Genomic DNA, 21,708 nt, shown 5'->3' on the forward strand with positions numbered 1-21,708 from the left:
TCTACATTCAAAGAAGGTGACATAACTGGCTGCCACCAGGGTCCCCCTTCTCATCCCTTCATGGAAACCAGGATAGTCCCTTAAGGGGAAAAGTGGATTTTACCAGCCAAGTCTTTTTTTCAGCATAGGAAGCTGGTGACCCATGGACTCGCACAGCTTCCCTAGCTTCAGATGGCTGGCCTGGTGCCAAGGCACATGGAAGGAGGACACCATCCAGTGTGAATTAAAGTCATCATGACTCAAGGGAGAGCCTGTAGCAAATGTACTAAGATAGCTTTTAAGAATCTTCTCTGGGGGAAGGTGCCCTGTTGGTGGAAAAACCACTCCCAAAGGCAGCGACATTAGGAAGTGTCCACTCAGGCGTGCACTGGTTCACTCACAATGCACACCACGCAGGGCTGCACCGTGCCAGGGAGGAGGAACGGGAGGAAGAGGTCACATGGTGTCTCTCAAGCCTTCGCTAAGGGATGGGGTGTGTGATGACAAGACATGACACAGAGCTATGGAAGCATGGTGTACAAAGCCACAGGAAAGAGGCACCCAGGGAGCCAGGGGGATGGGGAAGAGCTTCACAGAAGTGACTTGAGGCTAGAAGGACAAGAGGGGAGAGGACACAGACCAAGATGCTCTAACAAGAAAACCAAAAGCATGGGCTTCAACAAGGCAAGGTTCATATCTTTCGTGGAAGGACAATTTTCGGGGTAGGAAATTAAGGCTGGTGGTGGCTGGGGGCTTTGGGAGACCCAGAAGTCTTCCATCTTATTATCTGGCCCCTCATGGTTGAAGATGGCTTCCCACCACACCCACACACTCATATTCTAGTCTTTGGGAAGAAGGAAAGAGGAAGAAAAGCAGAGCCTGGTCTATTGAAGGGCACAATCCAGAAGCTATGCACAGTGCTTCTGCTCAACGGCTATTGGTCAGAATCTAGTCACATGTCCACTCCTGATGCAAGGACAGCTGGGAAATGTAGTTGTTAGCTGGGCAGCCGAGCCTCACCTGCAATCATCCTAAGAGGGACAAGATATGCAAAAACAAGGCAATAAGAAAAAGAGTTTTCATGATCAAAGATTTGTAAGGAGTTTTGTGTTATAATGGGAGGGAGATGACGTTGAAGAGGGAGGGAGACATGGCCTGAGACTCATTCTGAGGGATTCAGAGTGTGTTCTGTATGTACTATGAGCTCTGAAGGGTTTTGAGTGAGGGCTGACATGAATGGTGGCCAGGAATGGCACGAATATGTGTGGGAGGGGCCAAGCCTGTGAGCAGAGGGGCCACCATGAGAACTGGAGGTGGGCACTCCACTTGCATTGGGGATGGGGAGGGCATGGGAGTGGGGAAGGCATATCACTGAACACGGAAACGGTGCTCTGGATTCTGAGCTCTGGGCTCTTCTCTGCTGCAGGGAGGCATTGCAGAACAATAACCATTTTTCTCACTTCCTCTCCTCAGACTGTTCTACGGATCGTGGTCCTGGGGATCTGGGATTACATCGAAAACAAAATAGAGGTAAAGATCAGTGGCTTCCCCAACCCCCAACCCAGACATCCTGGCTGCTGGAAAGTGTCACTGTCCCATTCATTCTAGTGTGGGAACCATCAAAAGGCTCAACTCCTCTCTGCCCTTGAGCACAAGAGTCTCCTCAGCTGTGCACGTGGGATGGGGTGAGGAGGAGGTGGAGGCTGGGAAGGAGTGAGCCGAAATGGTTTCAAGCAAAAGAACATTCTAAAACATTCTCCTTGAAGTTCTATAAGCATTTAAATTTTATTCTTGGGCTGGGGGTGTAGCTTGGTGGTAGAGCATCTTCTCAGCATGCTTGAGGGGGTGGGTTCCATCCCTAGCACAATAACAACCACAAAATTATTTTTGAATCAACTTGAAAATTTTTTGAAATGTGTTTTAAAACAAATAACTCCATTCCGAAATGACACAGTGGTCAGGAGCTGCACAGAGAAACTAAAAGTCCCCCTCACCTAGGTTTCTGCTCTGCTTCAGGTAAAAGGGGCTGGGTGGGGGCAGGGTAGAGATGAGGTGCAGGTAACCCTGGCTGTCGCAGGCAGTTTTGTGCACTCAGGCCAATGCAAGTTGTCCAGGGTCTGCTGCCCTCTCCTTCCTCCTCTCAGGCCCAGTGCAGGAAGCTGACTTGAAGAGCCCAGCCTGTGAACAGCTCCAGCCAGGGCCAGGCTGGGGCAGGCAAGGGAGGGTCAGGGCCCAATGGTGCCAACTGGGCCCCCTCCTTTCTTAGCCCTGCCCCCATTCTCCATGGGGTTAGGAACTCTGTACCTGTTAGAGACGACATGTAGGCCCTGGACTCCAGCTACCCATGTAGAAAGAAGAACCCCCCACACCTACATCAGCCCCTACCCTGCCAGGGATTCAGTTCAGCTTCTGCCCAGGGTCCAGAGCACAGAATGCAGGCCCCATCCTGAGAAGGGACAAAGACCAACCAAGGCCATCTGAACCAAGAGCTGGAGATGGGCTACAGTCACTTGGAGGACCAAATGCCCGGGAGCAGTTCAGTGAGGAGGTTCCTTAGGACTGAGGAGGGTCAGGAGAGGCAGCTGGAGACCGTTGACCTTCTGACAGGCTCAGGCCCCCTGGAGAAGATGACCGGCACCAACTGCCTGCCAGGCTGCTCTCTGGTCCTGGACACGTGGCATGGCCCAAAGCACTGAAATATGCTTCCTTTTGTAGGTGTTTGACGGGGCTGTGATCATCCTGTCCTTGGCCCCGATGGTGGCGTCTACCGTGGCCAATGGGCCCAGGAGCCCCTGGGATGCCATCAGCCTCATCATCATGCTCCGGATCTGGCGTGTGAAGAGGGTCATTGACGGTGAGTGGCCTGAGAGGGGCCAGTGAGACTGACAGAAACCAGATCAATCAACTGAGAGAGGAGAGAGCCCTGGGGGGCAGGGGTGTCCCCATCAGTGTTGGGGGGGCACATCTCAGCAGGGAGAGAGCCAAGCCTGACCCTGCCATTCAGCATCGTGTATTTGGGATCCACTCACACACTGCTCAGGTGTTGCATGTGCACACCTGAGTTTCCAAACACCCCTTGAGAGGGCACTCATTCATTCTGACACAACCATGTATTGTGTGCCTGCATGGCCAGTCCCTCACATAAGAGCTTCCAGCAGGGCCTACTATGCTGGGAAGAGCAACTTTTTATAACCCAGGTGTTTTGACGCACACCTGCTGCTGCCCCCACACCCCATGGCCCACAGAGTCAGTGGTGAGTCTGTCCAGGTCATTAAGTCGAGGCTTGCCCCTGCCGGGTCTGTGTCCCTCAGTGACAAGGTGGGTGCCCCGAGCTTGTTGACCTGCCAACAAGCAGAAAACATCCCCATGGGAACGGCTGGCTCAGGCTGGGTTTGGGCCGGTGTTTCACTCATTTCAGCATCTTCCTATCTCTGCGTTTTCATTCCCAGAAAGAGTCTGATCTGCTCCAGCTTTGTCACTGCCTTTGCTCCTGTCAAGGCAGAGGCTGCCCTTCCCACTTAGCCACCCGTCCCTAGAGAGCTGTGCCCAAATCTGGGCAGCTCTAATATTCTAAAATTGGTGACAACCCAGAGGAAAGAAGCCTTGGTGGGGAGGGGATTAGAAACCTCAACCCCGAAGAACGGTGTGGGGTGTTGGGATGGGGACACAGAGGACAAAGACACAGGAAGGGGGGCTGACATCATCTCAGGGAGGAGGGAAGACCCAGGTCTCTGGATTTCAGAGGGTGCTCCTTGGTTGCAGAGGTCATGTCAAGGAGGTCCACTTTCTGTCAACCACACTAGGTACAGAGCCAACCACAGAGGTTGTCTGACTTTCCCAGCAAGGTCCCCTCCTGGAGTGACATGGAAATCCTGTCACAGTGATTCCCAAACTTTTATCTTTTTCAGTGCCAAAGTCACTGGTGTGTAAAGTGGAGCTGCTTTGGTTGAATCAGGGTAGACAGCCCAGAGCCCACCTCCATGCCCTCTCCTTGTCCCCAAGGCACCTCTAAGGAACAGTTGGGGCACAGTTTAGAACCACTGGGATATATGTCAAGGTGTTTTCCAGCCCTGAATTTTGACTGCTAATGATAGAAACTGTGGCTATAAGATTGGCCAACAGCATTTGCCCAGCACTTGAAGGCAAGCAGGGATGGCCTTCAGGGTTTCCCCTCCCCAGGAGGGCAGCCTCTCCCTGGTTCCCACCCTCCATCCCACCTTGTGAACACAGTGGACATTGGTCCTGGTTTCCTCACTGTCATCTCATCTCCAATACAGAATCTTCATCAAACTCCAATGAGCCGTGGTCCAGCTTTGGAAGGCAGGGAAGGCTCTGGAGATCATCTGGTCCCTTCCCCTCATTTGACAGATGGGGAAATGGAGGCCAGAGGGAATGGGGTCACACGGTGAATCAGGCTCGGAGCTACAAGTGGAGCCCAGGATCTGTGACACCCTCCTGTGCTCTTCTGGCTGTTCACTTCACCTCATCTGCTCAGGGCTCTGCTCTTGGCTCCATCCATGAGAACATCCGCTCCCTTCAGTGCAGGAACGGCGCCTTCTGGCTCCTTCTGCAAGCTGTGGACAGCTGCACACCCTCATACTAATGGATTTTGACAGCCCCACTGTGAACACCCTTCCCAGCTGTTCCCCCTTTTCCCTGACACCTCAGGCACTGGGAGCCTCACAATGGAGACTCACTGGTGAATGCAATGGGTGTTAATTTGCTACTCTCACCCTGGAGTAAACTGGCTTCATCAGGAGCTGGGAGGTGATAGTTCAGGGCAGCTTCTGGACCTGGAGAAAGGTCTCAGGGACACGTGCCCTACTCTTAAGTCTAGAAGCAAACAGAAAAGTCCTGATTTTCTTCTTTGCATGATGCCTCAAATATCCAGAGAACATCTGGAGGTGGGGATGCCGTGGGTGGAATGGGGTCTTGCAGAGTGTGGACCTGCAGAGTTCTAGAATGCAGTGGCAAGACCAAACACATCTGAGCAAAGTTTCCGAAGAATCAGGAAGGGCTGGGTTCTGAGAGGTGTGAGAAGGGTGTAAAGGTCAGGCAGAGGTCAGGTTAAGTTGATCCTGAGACTTCCAAGGAGCCCATGGCTGCTAAACTCAGAGAACTTCCAAGGGAGGGATGCAGGGGCTGCTTCTAGCTGAGAGATCATGGGGCCTCATGCTCAGAATCTAGCTTTCTCCTCTGGGTCTTACTGTGTGTATGAGTTATGAGTAGGATCATCTGTAAAGGGCCCAGAATAACAATGACCTAAACAAAACAGAAGCTTATTTCTCTCACATGGAAGTCTGCAGGTAGATGGCAGCCATCCCTACCGACAGGTATTGATATGGCACTCATTCTCTGCAGTCAAGACCCCAGGCTCCTATTTTGTCACTCTGCTGCACATAGCCTACTTTTCAAAGTCACCTCATGGTCTAAGATGACTGTTCCAATGCTAGACATCACTTCCTCATTATGGCCAGTTGCTGAGAGCCACGGCCGAGTCTGTATGGCCCCTGGCATTTTGCCAACAGTATTGATTGACAGGCGAGGCATTACTATCCGCCTCTGCTGCAACTTTTGAGTTCTCGCACTATTTTGGAGTTCTCGTGGGGATTTCCGGGGATTCCCCGAGAGTTCCCATTGGTTGGGGAAGTGCAGGAGGAGGGATTTCCGGGAGAGATATTTCCGGGGGGGGGGGGGGGGGGGGGGGTTCCTGGACGAGCCACGTGGCCTTCGGGAGGATTCCCCGGGAGCTGTGTGAAGTGTTTTCCTGCAGTTTCAAAAATAAAGTTTGTTCCTGCTTCAGTGGCTCGTGATTTGTGCCCAGCCAGACTGCGGCAGCCAGTAGGCAGGAGAAAGGAGAAAGAAGATAAATAAAAGGAAGGCCGACTGCTATGTGTTTATCTATCTGAGAAAGCAGCTTTGGTTGATGGGTTGTCTCCAGAAACCAAAAAGATTATGTCCTCATTACCCACATTACCCACTTCCAGGACCTCACCCTGCTCCACCTGGGAAGGTGATTTAAATTGCCGGTTGGTTTTCCAAGGCCCAGGCCGTTCCCCTTCCTGTGCAGCCTAGCATAGCAACCCGGTACTATTTCCCCCCTTACCTGAAATCCCAGCAACTCAGGAGGTGGAGGCAGGAGGATTGCAAGGTCAAGGCCAGCCCAGGAAATTTAGCCTGACTCTGTCTCAAAATAAAAAATAAAAAGGGCTGGGGGTATAGCTCAGGAGTAGAGCATCCTTGGGTTCAATTCCCAGTGGCACACACACAGAAAAAGAAGAGGGGAGGGGAGGAGTGTGGGGGGAAAAAAGTTAGAAGCATATAAAGAGTGATACATGGGCAAACAGGAATGTAGCCCATCTGTGGCCCTCAGCACTGTGATCTTTCACTGGCTGCAGTGCCCTGTGTGAGATCATGCCTTTCTGAATCAGATCAGGGATTTCTACTGCCAGCCACGAGATGTGGCAGTCCAAACTTGGATGCCTTCCTAGCCCGTGAAGCTTTGAAGTGATTGTTGAGGTGTATTTATCCACCCCTATACACCTTTACTGTCTTTCCATCCAGCAGGGAGTGCAATTTCTAGAGCAGTAGTGGAATGTGTGATAGGAATGTCATACTCGATGTCACACTTCTATTTGAAGAGTCATGGATGTACCAGTAATTTCCAAACCTCAAGGTCCCTTCCTTGTTGGACTCCAGTCAGAACCAATCATAGTCCATTCTTGTTGTCCTCCACATAGTGGAGAAGGGACTGCTATTTCTCCTTCAGTCACTACACCCATAACTCACAATTTTGGGGTCCAGGTACCCTTCAGCTCTGGGATATCAGTCACGACATCACAGGACATATGTCCTTGTCTGCCATCTTGAGCCAGAATACAAGAGCTATCTTTTCTTTTTAAACAACTAAATTGAGATGTAATTCTCATGCCATAAAATCTACCCATTTAAAGTAAGCAGCTGAATGATTTTTAGTATACTAATAGTTTGCAACTAACACCAAAACCTAAGGTTAGAGCATTTTCCTTTCTCCACAAAGAAGCCTGATACTCTTGAGCAGTCGCCTCCATGCCCCCTCAGCCCTGGACATGCATCTGTCCATCTCTGTGAAGTTGCCTACTCTGGGCATTTTAGATATATGATATGTAGTCTTTTGTGTCTGGTGGCTTTTGCTTACCATACTGTTTTCAAGGCTCATCTGTGTTGTCACATTTAACAGTACATCATTCCTCCCAGAGTGTCTCCTTGCAGAGACAGGACACATTGTATCTATCCCTTCATCCCTTGATGAACATTTGGATTGTTGCCACTTTAGGGCTATTATGAATGATGCTGTCAGGAAGGCTCATGTCCAAGTGTTTGTATGGCTGTATGTTTCCACTTCTCTTAGGTATGTAGGCATAGAATTGCTGGGTCTTATGGCCACTCTCTGCTTAATATTTTGGAGAACTGCCAAACTGTTTTCCAAAGTGGTCGCACCCACAGCAATGTACGAGTGTTCCAACACCACTGCACCCCACCAACCCCAGCTGCCTTTTAAGGAAGGCTTCTGGATGCCACAGCATGCCTCCTCCAGTGACACCCCATTGTCCAGAATGTGTCTTGGCCACTGGTAGCTGCACAGGCTGGTGATTACTCATTATTCCAGCAGCTGTGCATACCTCCAAAAATGAAGGGTTTTATCACCATGGGAAAGGAGGAACACGGATCTCTTGGACACCAGAAGTTCAGGTTGTACTTTCTGGGGTACCTAGATGTCCCCCCTCCCATCTTCAGGGAACTGAGCCAGGGCCTCAGAGCTGATGCTGGCCAAATGGAGGGCCGACTCCTCCCCAGCTTGAGCCCTGCCCCTACCCAGTTCTTCACGGGCTGTCTCTTTCTTCCAGCATACGTCCTGCCAGTGAAGGTGGAGATGGAGATGGTCATCCAGCAGTACGAGAAGGCCAAGGTCACCCAAGACGAGCAGCTGGAGAGACTGACGCAGATCTGTCAGGAGCAAGGGGTAATACACTGCCACTCTCAGTTCTGTTTTTATGTCTAGGCCTTGCTGGGGACACTGCTGTGCCTAAGCCCATGTCAGAACTCAGGGGCCCATGGCTGGGCTCATGGGGAACCTAAGGCCCAGGAAGGAAAACACATCCCCATGGTCACTGGTGTTCAGCCCAACCAGGCCTGGACTCAGCCCTGACTCCCATGCCAGGGTCCTTGTCATTATACCATGGTGACCCTTCAGCTCCCCAACCTGAGCTGCCAAGTTACCAACTCAATTCATAGAGTATTCTCAGAGGAACAGTCCCTCAGGCGGGCACTAATTCTGTGTGTGAAGGGTGGCTGGGGAACACTGTGTACCAAGTATGTGCCCAGTGCAGCCAAGGGGAACAGGCAGCTGGGCCAGGGTGGGGCACTGCCCCAGAATCTAGTACCTGTACAAGGTGCAGCTCCACAGCTCCCTCTCATGGGGATTTAGCCACATGATGCCACCTCTGCCCTCATCTGTAAAGCGAAGGGGTAGCTTTCATGTGAGGGAAGACAGCCCCTTCTACAGGAATTCAGAGGAGGGGGATTGGGGTGCTCAGGGGGTGGGTACCAGCTGGGATCTGCAGTAAGGCTGCAGAGTGGGTCCTCACTTAGCCTGGCAGCTCCCAGTGTGGCTCTCATATGGTGGGTGCTCGCCACCATGAGTGGGCATGCACACAGGGGCAACGTGTCCCCTGCACTGGGTGCTCCTCAGGATAGGCCTGGCTAGCTCACATGTGTGCCTTAGCCCAGCCCAGCCCAGCACTGTTTGAGATGGGGCTGGTTAAATGCAGATTCAGTGATTCTCTTGGTCCTCCTCCCCAACCTCTTATAGCAGATGGGGGTGGGAAGTCTGTGGAATGTGACCCCGGGAAAAGTCCCCACAGGAACACACATGCAGCATCTTCAAAATCACCCCCCTGGAATGTCTGTCACAAACCAAATCTTTTTATCTACTTTGGGGACACAAAACCTTTCATTTTAGCATAGGGTGCCTCTGAGTGACAAGAGGGGCCATCAGGGACTCCACCCACAGGAGCACATTGTCCAAGGGACCCTGGGAGCAGGGAAATCTATAGGGGGTCCTAGACTGAGAAGGTAAACATCGCAGCCCCCACATAGCTGCCATCGGCTTCATTCATTCTCTCAGCAGTCCTCCTGCCGGCCAGGTCATGGTCCCTGACCTCATGGGATTCTGGGTGACTCAGGGAGTTTGGCAGCCCATGTACCAACAGCAGCATGCTTCTTTGGGGAATTGTCTGGGGCTCTGTAGGCCAGGATGGGGAAGGGTTTGCAGAGGAGCTGACCTTGAGCAGGGTCACCTGGGAAGGGAGCCAAGTGGAAGGGCCTGTGCGAGCCCAGACGTGGGTGTTGTGGTGGGAGCACGAGGCTGTTCTCAGTGTGAGCAAGGGGAGGCAACCAGAGGGCTTGGGGTGGGCCTGGGAAGGGCTCTGGGCTGACCAGGGCATTTGGGCTTCATCTCAGGGAAGAGGAAGCCCAGAGGGCTGGAAGCAGGGGTGGGAGCTGTCTTCTCCAATTTGAGTTTTTGATGGAATTTTCTGGCTGCAGCTGGGGATGGGCAGGAAAGGATAGAAGGGGGACAGGAAGACAGGGTTGGGAGGCCATTGCAACCAGCCAAGTGAGAGCAGGGCTGGGTTTGGGCAAAGGGAAGTATAGGCCATGGGGGTAAAGGACGATTCTGGGTGTCAACATGAAACCAACTAGAAAGGATCAGGTAGCTCTCAGTCCACTGTACAATAGGCAGACAAGTGCTATCCACTGCTGCAGACGGCAAAGGGAAAGACCCCGGCCCAGGGCTGCATCCGCCCCTGGTAAATTTATGGCGCTCAGCAGAGAACACGCCAGCCTGCTATATGCCTCACATCCACAGCACATGTGCCATGTGCCACGTGCCCAGAGGAAAATCCTAATGGCAAGCTCACCTCCCACAGTTTCCACCATGACCCCCGTCCTGAGCCCCCTGGGGACCCCAGGTTTCTGTAGTTCAAATCGCTCCCCACATGTGGCCTCCTTCCCGGGGGGTCTTAGCCAGAGGGAGGCTCCCTTGGCTTCTGCACAGGAAAGAGCCAATAAATAAAGACAGATTCCCTCTAGGTAGTGACATCTGGAAAAGAGATGAACAGAAACAAGCCATTTTAATTTAAAAAACACCCGAAGGCTGTCATCTCAGTTAAGACAGCTAAAGGGGCCAGACGGGCTGGAATCCCGGGGGACACTGGGGAGGCCTGGGTGAGCAGGGCTATCCAGCTTCTGCAGAGAAACCAGGATGGCCACTCTCCAAAGCTCGAGTGCCCACTCCCCAGGGGGAAGGACGGGGAGACCCTGACTTTTCAGCAGTATTTTGAGACCAGATTTGGGACTTGACTGGGCAACAAGTACCCTTAAAGAAATGAACAAATTGCCCATGGAATGTGGGGATCTGCTCTTGGAGAGCAGCCCATGGAATAGTTAAAAATGGACTTCAGGGGTCAGGGCTGTAGCTCAGTGGCAGAGTGCTTGCATAGCATGGGTGAGGCACTGGGTTCAATCCTCAGAACATAAAAATAAAATAAAGGCATTCTGTCCATCTACAACTACAAAAAAAAATGTTTAAAAAAAAATGGACTTCAGGGACAGACCCAAGTTCAAAACCAGCCCTGCCACTTACTGATCTTGTGATTTTGGAAACGGCTTCAGACCTTGCTTTTGCTAATGTGATAAATGGGGATAGTGATAAAATCCTTGAAGGATGGTTGTGATATTTTAAATAGTGACAGTAACACAAATGGCCCGCCACACCCACCCAAGCCCTGGCTGTCCCACACAGTTTTAGAAATTAAAAATCCGAACAGTGGTGATTTGCCCAGGAGCACTCAGCTCATTCAGGGCTCTGACAGCCAGAAAAGATCCAAGTGTCCTGAACACTGTCCCCCGCAGCCCACCTTGCTGAGGGGCAATTTACCCAAGTCACCTCTCAGTGCTCCATGAAAACACTGCCCAGATCAGACCGGGCAGCTCGGTCAGCAGCCCAGAGCAACTGTTCCTCCCCGCCCGCCTGCTGGGTTGTCTCGGTGGTGTTTCCAGTCTCCTGCCTGCTGCCCACCCAGCCTGTTCCCATCCCCTGCCATTCTAGTCACCTTTGTCACAAACTTGTTCTCTCTCTCCCTGCCAGAGTTCCCAGAGCTTCTGTAACAGAACAGTTCCCAACCTCTCAAAATCCCTTATTGCATTTAGTTGTCACACCTCCTTGGGCTCCTCTTGCCGGTTTCTCCGTTTTTTCTTTGTTTTTGAAGATCTTAATGGTTTTGAGGTGCACTCAAGGGTATTCTTGCAGAACATCTCACTGGGGTTCGTGTGAGGTTTTTTTTTTTTCTCATGATAACGCTAGGTTTTGGGTTTGGGAAAGAAAGAACACAGAGGTAAAATGCCATTCTCATCACATCACATCAAGGACATATCTGTCAATGTGATTTGTCACTATCAATGGTGACCTTGATCACCTGGCCAAGGCAGAGTCTGTCATGATTCTCCACTGTAAAATTACTCTTTTTTTTTAATCTTAGCTTTTTAGAAAAATTAAATTGCTTCTTACTGTGACCCTGTGGAGACTCTCAGGTGACATGGCTTTCCAATTCGCATGAGACCTTGTACGTTTCATCTGTACCACATAGCAGCTTTCTTGCCACAGGCCCTGCCCAAAGTTCCCCAGAACACCTTGTATTAAAGACAAGAGGCCAAACCAAGATTTGCAGATGGGGAACCCGAGGCCCAGAGAAGAGAAAGGTCTATTCAACGTTGCACCACAGTTTGGGGAGTGGGATGGAAACAGAGGTCTCTTGTGGCTCCTTCCAGTATCATCCATGCTGGACCACAGGGTCCCTCCAGTTGTGACAGGGATTCACTGCTTCCCTCATTCCCATGATTCCCACTGTGTGCACTTCATCTCTAAAAGATACCTACCCAGGGAGGAGAGGAAGGCACTTCTTGAGCTCTAGCCAACCCTCACAGTCTGCATTCAGACTGTCCATTGCTAAGACAGAGGCAAATCACCTTAGACCCCCAAATCCAACACCCGTTCAGCTGAAAGCTCTTGTACTCACTTTTACTTGGCTCTCTGTCTCAATTGAAGCCAGAAGTTTCTAATGTCACTGGTACATAGAGGGATTCTCATGGCTGTCCCTCAGGGAGACAGTGTGAACTTTTTGTCTTTGTCCTGGCTGCTTCAGAAATCAAAGCTAACTTAGATGCAGCAGTTAAATCAATGTAACATTAAATTCTTCTGGCTCGTCTTACAAACCCACTTCTAAAATATTATGTACATCCATGCCCAGGATCTTGCTCTAATACTGAAGCACATTCTGTAACCCCTCTTCTACCTGCCCTTTGCCCTTTAAGGGTTTTTTTTTTGTGTGTGTGCCAAAGATTAGACTCAGGGGCACTCAGCCACTGAATTACATCCCCAGTCCTGTTTTGTATTTTATTTAGAGACAGGGTCTCACTGAGTTGCTTAGTACCTCGCTTTTGCTGAGGCTGGCTTTGAATTCATGATCCTCCTGCCTCAGCCTCCCAAGCTGCTGGGATTACAGGCATGTGCCACCAAGCCTGGCTGCCCTTTAGGTCTTGCAACAGCCTTTGGTCCAACATCATATGATCCAATCTGATTCACTATGGGAGTTAGTCTCTCTTCTCTGCTTTTTCCTTCCTGGGCAGCCTGAGAAAGTTAGCAAAATATTGAGGGAGGAACAGAGGTTTCCATGTAGGGTGACTTAGAACCCAGCCTCCAAGGAAACCAATGGAACCTGCAAGCCCCTTAGGACAAGTCTATAACTTATATAAACCTCAGTTCCTAAAAGAGGAGTTGCCTGTAGGTAGCTGGAGGGTGGAGAAAATTCACTTAAACGAGGAGCTGGTGGGCTCAGTTCAACCCTCTGTCCCCAAGACTCAGGCTTTTCATTGGATAAATGTAGGCAACAAGGCTGTATCATGTGGATGCTGTGAAGGTTACACTAAATCTAGTACTAGATATAGAGGCTCTCGGTAAGAGTGAAAGAGTACAGGTAATACTGATTTGATTTGTATAATGATAATCATTTACAAATGTGCTGTCATATACTTGAGTTCACGTTGATGCTGATGGTTGAGGTTGGGAAGCCAGGTACTACTAAACCCTTTACAGGTGGAAAGACTGAGGCTCAGAGGCTGCCCAGGTACACTTTGTCAAGGAAGGGCTGGGAACAGACCTTGAAGCCTCATCTCCCTAAGTGGAAGTAGGACATCCATGTGGGGCATTTTAGTCAGGGTGAGTGCCACTAGCTGCCACATTAAACAAATCCAGAAATTTCAGCAGCCTAATACAAGAAGAGTGCATTTGTCACTAACAGCATGGCATGGGCTGGTTGCAATGTGTGGGGCATGGAGGATCCTCTGTTCTACAATCACTATGGCCCCCAGGCTCCTTCCATCTTGTGGCTCCTTGCTCCCCTAAGGCCACTGGGTCTTCCAAAGTCAGCCAGTGCGTGAGCAAGGAGACTGGAGAATTGGGCACCACAGGTTTTTATTGGCCAGGCCTGGAAGTGGTGATGTTGCTTCTGCCCCTATTTCATTGGCAAGACTCAGTTACATGGTCCCCCACCTAAAGTACCAGATGCTGACAGAAGTGGTCTGTGTGCTCAAGAAGAGAAAACAGTCACCTACAGAAGTCACCTAACCCATAAACCAAAGAAACAGGCTCAAGGACTCCCTCCCCTTTCCTCATTCCCATACAGCAGGCACCTGGTGGACAGCTCAGCTCCCTGGCCTGTTTCTTGAAGAAACAAAAGATGATGTTTTTTCAGCACTGAGAATTGAACCCAGGCAATGCTCTATCACTAAGCTGCACCCATGGTGGTAATCTTGACTCTTTCTGCTAGAGGTAGGCCGGGGAAAGGAGGTGATATCAGGCCACTCCCTTCCATACTCACATGCAGGGCAGACGTGGTAGGTGCAGGGGGGTTAGAATGGAAACTGGGGCCCACCTCCCTTTCTGGCCTTGCCCTGGACCCCGGTGTTCATCATCTCTGAGAGAATGTCCACAGATCTGCACAAAACGCTCACCTTTGAAGATGGTTCCATAATTGGGAGAAGGAGCTTTGCAGGACAGAAATAGCAGGAAAACAACAGGCAAGGGGTTTTACCCTGGCTGTGAGGAGGGGGCCTGACAATGGCTTGTTCCAGAGAGTTCCTTCTTTTCCTGCAAAGGCCAAAAGCCGCCAGCTTAATACAATAGCCTTTGTTACCTGGATTATTCAAGATCTCTACTGTGGAAAGTGAATTTTTTTTTAAAACATGGGAAGTGATTTGTAAAACAGCCGATAGCTTTAATGACAAGCCTATTTAGCTGATAAAATTAGCCATCAGAGGAATAACTTATGTTATCCTTTTGCCATAATTTAAATTTATGGCCAACTACCCATCATCTTCACAGTGGATGGAAAGGGGCCAAGGTCAATTTCAGCTTCACTCTGCTCCTAAATCATTAGTTTGCAACTGTCTCCTGATTTTTATTGTTACCAACAATGGCAAAACTAATGGAAATAAACATTGGATGCCATCCCAATAGCAGATGGGTTTGAAGGCAGGACAGCCTGTGCAGACAGCACTAATAGGATGGAGCAAAATTATTACATTGCATTAGATACCGTCGAGCTTCTGGCCAAAGTGTGCATTGATCAGGCCAAGGCCCATGTCAATTGGACTCCACAACCACAGCATTAAAGGCAGAGAAGAGCTGGGTGTGGCCACCCTGGGCCCCAGTGGGTCTGGCCCTGCCAGGGCATGCATTAAAAACCCAGCCCACGGAAGGGGCCCATCCACTCCAGTAATGCACGCTTCGGGCTTCCCTCTGCATCCCAGCTGATCTGGTCAGGTTATCTGATTAGAAATGCTTTGCTAATGATATGCATTAAGTGGGGCTGTGACTGCACTTAAATTCTGTCCAAGACTGGGGATAGTCTTTTTTTCCTGCCAGTCCAGTTTACCAATGAAGATTGGCTTTATTCCGTCATCAAAGCCTCTGTGCACCTTTTCTCCCAGAGGCCAGGCCCATTTGAGCCCTGGGGAGCTGGAGTGCTGTGGTGTTTCTCCCTTTTTGTTTTCAGCATGTTGACTGCAAGGTGTCTGGGTGTGAGGGTTTTTATCCTGCTTAGGATATTTGTGGTTGTTGTTTTTCATTAAAGTTTTTGGCCATGATTTCTTTTTTGTTTTGATTTTGTTGGTGCTGGGGATTCAACTCAGGGGCTCACATATGCTAAGCACATGCTCTACCACTGAACTACACTCCTAGCCCCAGTGATTTCCTTATTTTGTGCTTCCCATTATTTCCTTCTTCTCCTTCTGGGACTCTAATTTTGTAAGTTAGGTCGATTGAGCACATCTCACATCTTTCTCCATCCATCCTGCATTCATTCCCTCCCCTGCCCCTCTCCTTCTGGGTTGTAAGTTTTGGCATTCTTATAAGCCTACCCTCAAATTAAGAAACCCTGTCTTCTCCTATGTCCAGACTGCTGTCACCCCATGCAACTAGGTGCTTAATTTCAGTTATTATATATATATATATATATATTTTTTAAATTTTTTTGTTTTTTAGTTTTAGGTGAACACAATATCTTTATTTTATATTTCTGTGGTGCTAAGGATCAAACCCAGTGCCTCATGCATGCTAGAAAAGCACTCTATCACTGAGCCACAACCCTAGCCCTGAGTTACTATATATTAATGTTCTCAAAGTTTTACTCTATTGCTTTTTAGATTCTAATTCTCTGCTGGATTCACTTTGTCCCTCTATTCCACTATTTTTTTTAACATATTAAGCATAGATACTTTGAAGTCTTTAACTGTTAACTCAAGTATTTACATGGGTCTCTTTGTCTTGGTAGTTGATCATTTTTCCCTGAGGATTTGCCTGATCAGCAATTTTTACTGTATGCTCTGCATTGTGGATGATGCATTTTAAAGGTTCTGGGTTATGTATCTTTCTCTAAAGAGGAGATCCTCTAGGAGTGGGACATCTCAGCAGGGAGCGGGGTGGCCCTAAAGGCAACAGCCAGGATTAACTAACACCTGCACTTCATCCCTCCCAGCTCAGGTCCCAGAGCTAGGACAGAGCTCACTGTAGACTCAGAACTCCGCTAGTCTTTCCTCTTATTGGACACACAGTGAATTGAAGCCCAGAGAGGAAAAGGGACTTAGTCAAAGTCAGAATGAGGGAGGGCTGATGGGCCAAGAGCTCAGGCTCTTGCCTCCAGCCCTGGCTTTTGTCCTTGCTCTTTCCTGGAGCCTGATTCCATCAAGCTGCCCTATACTCTGGCTGAGTCCCTTCCATCTCACTGATGAGGCTACAAGACCTGTGACCCAACACCATAGGGTCTGGAAGCCAGAGGCCCGGGCTCTGCTTCCTGCTTGCTGCTGAGGCGCCAGGTAGTCCTAGCCTTTCCCTCATCCTCTCCCCCAGCACGTGGGACTCCTTCCCACTTTCAGGCCTCAATTTGCCCATCTGACTGAAGAGGCTCCGACATCCTAGGACCTTTTGACTGCCCTTTGGTTGGCTGGGGAAGCACCTGCAGCCACATTAAGTATGGAGGGAGTCAGGAGCCAGGTTCGAGGGTCTCCCTTGAACATCCTGAGACCGCTGGCCTATCTCAGGGTTGAGAGCCATTTGGCCATCTACAGTTTCCCTCTCAGGAGTCAATCATTCTTTCTCAGGGTGAGAGCTGGATGCTCTCACCCCACACCCTCTGGATATGAAGCTTATAAAAATCTGTGTCATAAGTAGGTACCCTCTCCCTCATCCCCACCCCAGTTCACGCCCTGTGTTGACTTTCTCACCTCCTAAATAGTTCTCTTGTCTTCCTCTTCTCTCCATCTTCACTGTTTCCACCTAGTCCAAATCTGGTCCTCTCTGACCTGGACACTGCAGTAACCCCAGTGTGTTATCCCATATCCCCCAGGTCTCATCCGACCCATCCCCCTCTGTGTATTCCTTTCAAACTGCTCATTTGAGTCACTGCACCAACACTGCCCCTGCTCCGCCCTTCTGTGTGAAAGATTCCAGTGGTTTCTTGCTCTTTAAATAAAGATGGAAATCCTTAAATCATCTCTCCGTGGCTACACACTCTGCCCAGTGGCACCTGCCAACCCCTACCCCCACCGCCACCAGCTGATCATCTGTCTCTTGTACATATCATGTTTCCTCTGTCATAAGTACCACCCCAGGGTCAGCTCTTGTGACTCTCATAGGGGACTTGTTCCCTGTGGTATAGCAGATTTCACATTCACCCCTATCTTGCTGGAGTCATCCATCTTCAAGCTGGGACAGGAATTTTCATTGCAAAATATATAACAATTCTAACATGGTGTGCACAAGGTTTCCCCTGACCTCTTAGTGAATGAATGAATGGGAGAACTACTGCACACTTGGAGTTCACATCTTTTGTTTAAAACTTGTTTCTGTGTGTGTGCCAGTGTGTGCACATGTGGGCTTGGGGCTGGGCAAGCCCTGGCCTCCAGCTGTCTGGCCTGAATTCCAGGGGGACTCTCTAGGGCAGCTCCATATCAATTACAAGCCATCAATAATGCATCCCTTCAGAGTGGCCTAGGAAGCCATTAGCAGGGCCTGTAGGCCCAGTTGTGTGGCCTTGGAGAAAGCAGGCTGGGTGTGCCCATGGGAAGTTCAGATCAGTCTGAGAAGGAGGGGCTCCTGGCCCCACCAGAGCTCGGCAGGGTTACCTCATGGACCTTCCATGACCTCTAAAAGATCTTGCTGCCAGAGAGGTGGCTCACACCCTTGCCCCCTGCACAAAAGACCACTCCAAGACCAACTTTCTCTGAGACTTTCAGCTCCATTTGCGTGCTGGGTGTTGAGGTCTAGAGTCTAAGCCCAGTCTGAGACCAAAGTTAGGGCTAAATCTATGACCAGGATTTGCCTCCGTTTCTGATCCAAGTGAAGGCTCAGAATGGGACTACCATCAGGGCTCAGTGCATGGCCAGGGTCAGGGCACAGTCTTTGTCTCTGCTTTGGGCTAGCATTGGTGTTCAGGCCGTGACTGGGGTTAGGCTCAGTCTGAAACCACAGAACCGAACTAATTAGTTTTATTCATTCATTTACCAATCTACCCAGTGCTTCCTGTGTACCAAGCAACAACACAGGCAAGGTCCCTGCTGTTTTGGAGATTATACTCTATGGGGGGGGTGAAGGGTGTCAGTGATGGGGAGTTGTCCCTTACTTGTGTACATTTCTTCCATATTCCCTATGACATCATATCAGTGACTTGAAATTGGTCATGGCAAGAGTATTTACATTGAAAAATTATCATACACAGTGAATCAGGCTTTCTTCTTTTTCTTATCAGCACACCACTGGAAGTGAAAGAGAGGTAAACAGATATTACAGAAAATGTGGAGGAACCACACAAAGTTATCTGTGTTTTTTTTTCTTTCTTTTTTCTTTTTGCACTGTCTTTTCACTAAAATGATAGTGAAAGTGGAAAAGGCATAAAAAGTAAACTGTCTCTTTAAGTTTTGTCCACCAGGAGAAAAAGGAGAGAGATTTCAGGGGATTTAGGAAGGTGGAAAATAGATAAGAAAGTGTAACTGATCTAGCAAAATGGAGAATTTATAATTAATGTGCCTACAAAGGAGGGTGGTGAGGGGAAAGGAATAATTCTCCCCGTAAAACCCTGAGGCTCTAGGAGGAGGGTGATGTGGTATGAATCGACACCAGGCAGGGGATTGGCTAAAACTCTTCACATACAGTTTTAAAAATCCCTAAGAACCCCTTCCACATCCTAAAGGACCAGGAGACTATGCCCCACCCTGCACGAGTCAGGAGGTTTGCCCTCTGGAGAAACTGAACCAGGAGGCTCTACACACAGGCAGTGGGTGAGGCGGGGGTCTGGGGAAAGGTGCAGGGCTGAGCCTCCTTCCCCTAGAGTTGTGACCTTCTGCCTGCTTTCCTGCCCTGCTCCCAGCCCAGAGGCAAACAGAAGAATATCCCCAGGCAAGAGGCTGGAGAATTCTGGAAAGCCCAAGTGGTCACAAAGACCAAAACACACAGACACTGACAGTGTCCAATGCTGGTTTGTTGCCTGGCCACCATAGGGTTAGTAAATGCTAAGTTATGTGTATATTCTACTTTCATAAAAATAAAAGTAATTAAGTTGGGGTTGTGGCTCAAGCCATAGAGCACTCACCTAGCACGTGCAGGGCCCTGGGTTTGATCCTCAGCACCACATAAAAATGAATGAATGGAATAAAGATATTAAAATAAATAAGTAAACACACAAAATCATCAGAATGTGGTAAATGAAATGTAGAGAATCACATAGGCTGATGTGACTGAATGCCTGGGTAGATGTGGTATGAGAGTCAGGGAAAGTCCTCTGAGGACTTTCTGAGTTGGCCAGGTGATCTGGGTTAGGGGAGCAGCTGGGGAAGAGACCTGAGACCACCTGTGCTTGGTGTCACGTGGAACAATGAGAAGGTTGTGTGGTGGGGGCAGAGAAAGGGAAGATCAGGTGAGATGCAGTTGGTCAGGTGGGGAGAGCCAGATGATGCACACGATTTGTGAACCAAGGGTGAGGAAATTGGGCTTTCTCCTGAGTGAGGTGGTAAACCATCGACACCCATAGACAGGTGTCATGAGGTGGTTTAGGTCTGCCAGAATCCCTGTGGCTCCTGTTGCAGATGCCAGTTGAGGGATGCAGAAGCTGTAGCTGGCCAGGTGACAGCTGGCAGGAGAGGTGGGGAGTGGGCAGCTTGGCATAGCATTTGGAGGTGGAGCTGGGTTTGGGGAGCAGACCGGACACTGACTCCAACTAACATGAGATTAAAACACCCGAGGAGCAGGTTTGGGGGGAAAGTGGAGTCCTATTTTGGCCAGGTTGAGTTTGCAACTCCTGTGAACTGCTACATGGTGCTGCCACATAGGTTGCTGAAGGTGTGAGTCTGATATTCCAGAGTCCGGTGGGGTTGGGGGTGGCGGTTCAGAGCTTGAGATATGCTTTTGGGCATGAGTGGCAATTAGAGAAACTTCTAGGGAAGGAACCTCACCCTGGACTCTGCTAGTCCCCTCCCTCCTGCCCATTCTCACTGCACAGAGGCAACGCAATGGGAGCCCAGGACACTAGGTGGCAGTAAAGGCTCTTTAGTGTCAGCCCACCTCCACCCAGAAGTCCTGAGAAGGCTGGGAGTGTGAATAGCCATCCCAGCCACAAACCCAAGGGGCATCTGGAAGCCTTTCTAAGAAGCTCTCCCCAGCAAAAAAAATAAATAAAGAAAGAAATCAAAATTAAAATGTGTAGTTTTTTGTTTTTTTTTTTTTTTTTACAAAACCCTTACGAAGCAGCTAAAGTCCTCAGGTGAAGACTCCATTTACACACAAGGAAACCAAGACTGGGGAAGGTGAAGGAAATTACTAAGACCACATCCACAGGGCTAGGGACCACTGCCCAATCCTGTCTGCCTGAGGATCCTCCCCAACACCTCATGGGAGAGGGAAGTGATGTTGCTGAAAGGGAAGCCATTGGATGGACAAGCAGGCATGTGATACCAAGATGGGCTGGTTGCATGGGCCCTGGGTCTCCTGTCAGTACAAGGCACCTGGCGAAGGTTCTCATTTTGTCAAACACCCCTGAGAGTGGTACATCTGGGCAAGCAGCTAGCACCAGATTGAAACCCAAGTTTCCTGACTCCCCATCGAGGGGTCTTCCCACAAACCACGGTTGTGTTTCTTCTCATGGCCTCACAGTGGGGTCCCGCGATGCTGTATCTGAGACTCAGGATCACACCTTACTACCTGGAAAAGGCTCCATAAACATAAGAAACTCTCATTGTTGGGATATTTCTTCGGAGCACACAGCATTCAGCCTTTGGATGCTCAGCCCTCTCCTCCGGCCTAGGTCCCCCATTCAGGAGTAAAGTGTCAGGGTACAGGTCCCTGTTCCTCCCCTGCCTCTGCAGGCACACCCAGCCCAGCCCTTCTGCCTCTTGCAGTTTGAGATTCGGCAACTGCGGGCACACCTGGCGCAGCAGGACCTGGATCTGGCGGCGGAGCGCGAGGCTGCGCTGCAGGCTCCGCACGTGCTCAGCCAGCCCCGCAGTCGTTACAAGGTGGTGGAGGCCGGCACGTGGGACGAGGAGACAGCCGCGGAGAGCGTCGTGGAGGAGCTGCGGCCCTCGCAAGGTGAGTTCCGGGTCCCCAGAGTCTCAGGGCGTTTCCTGCCTCGCTCCCGCCCGGCCCCGCCCCCCATTCTGCGCATAGATGCTGGGGCTCAGTGGAGCTCCTTGCAGGACTGCGCCCCCTCCTCTGCCTGTGGTTGGGAGGCACCGTCAGATCAGTGCCCTCAAGAGTACCTTTCCAAGTCTAGGACAGAGCACTTAGTCAAGTGACCCTGATCCAAACTAGAAAATGATCTTAGAGACTTGTACTGGATGCGTGCTCCAGCAGCACAGGCCGCTCTTTGAGGCTTTTTGCGGCTCACACTGCAAGTGACAGGGGAGGCATGACTTCCCTGTTTTACGGAGGAAGAGATGGAGACACAGGGAAGCCATCCAAAGACACGTCATGAAGAAGGTGGAGCCAAGATGCCTGGGACTTTCCTATTGTACTGCCACCTACCAGGGCCCAGCTAAGAAGTCCAGTCCTGGGGCCAGAACAGCCCAGCACCTAAGCTTTGCAGA

The 21,708-nt window shown here is 50.1% G+C and overlaps 1 protein-coding gene across 10 annotated transcripts in view; it reads left to right on the forward strand.

The window, feature by feature from the left end:
* Positions 1-21,708, forward strand: part of Tmem266 (transmembrane protein 266) — a 111,389-nt gene that overhangs the window by 77,825 nt on the left and 11,856 nt on the right. For 9 of the 10 annotated variants that reach the window (XM_046427867.2, XM_046427869.2, XM_046427868.2 and 6 more), the window contains 4 exons: positions 1,453-1,509; positions 2,695-2,833; positions 7,866-7,981; positions 20,989-21,211. In XM_046427867.2, the coding sequence (XP_046283823.1) occupies positions 1,453-1,509; positions 2,695-2,833; positions 7,866-7,981; positions 20,989-21,211 (535 nt within the window). The remainder of the gene's footprint in view (positions 1-1,452; positions 1,510-2,694; positions 2,834-7,865; positions 7,982-20,988; positions 21,212-21,708) is intronic. The other variant, XM_058573759.1, reaches the window with a different exon arrangement.

This window comes from Marmota monax, unplaced genomic scaffold (genome assembly GCF_021218885.2).
Source record: "Marmota monax isolate L192 unplaced genomic scaffold, Marmota_monax_Labrador192_F-V1.1 WCK01_AAM20220418_F8-fsc00111, whole genome shotgun sequence".
Lineage (NCBI taxonomy): Eukaryota > Metazoa > Chordata > Mammalia > Rodentia > Sciuridae > Marmota > Marmota monax.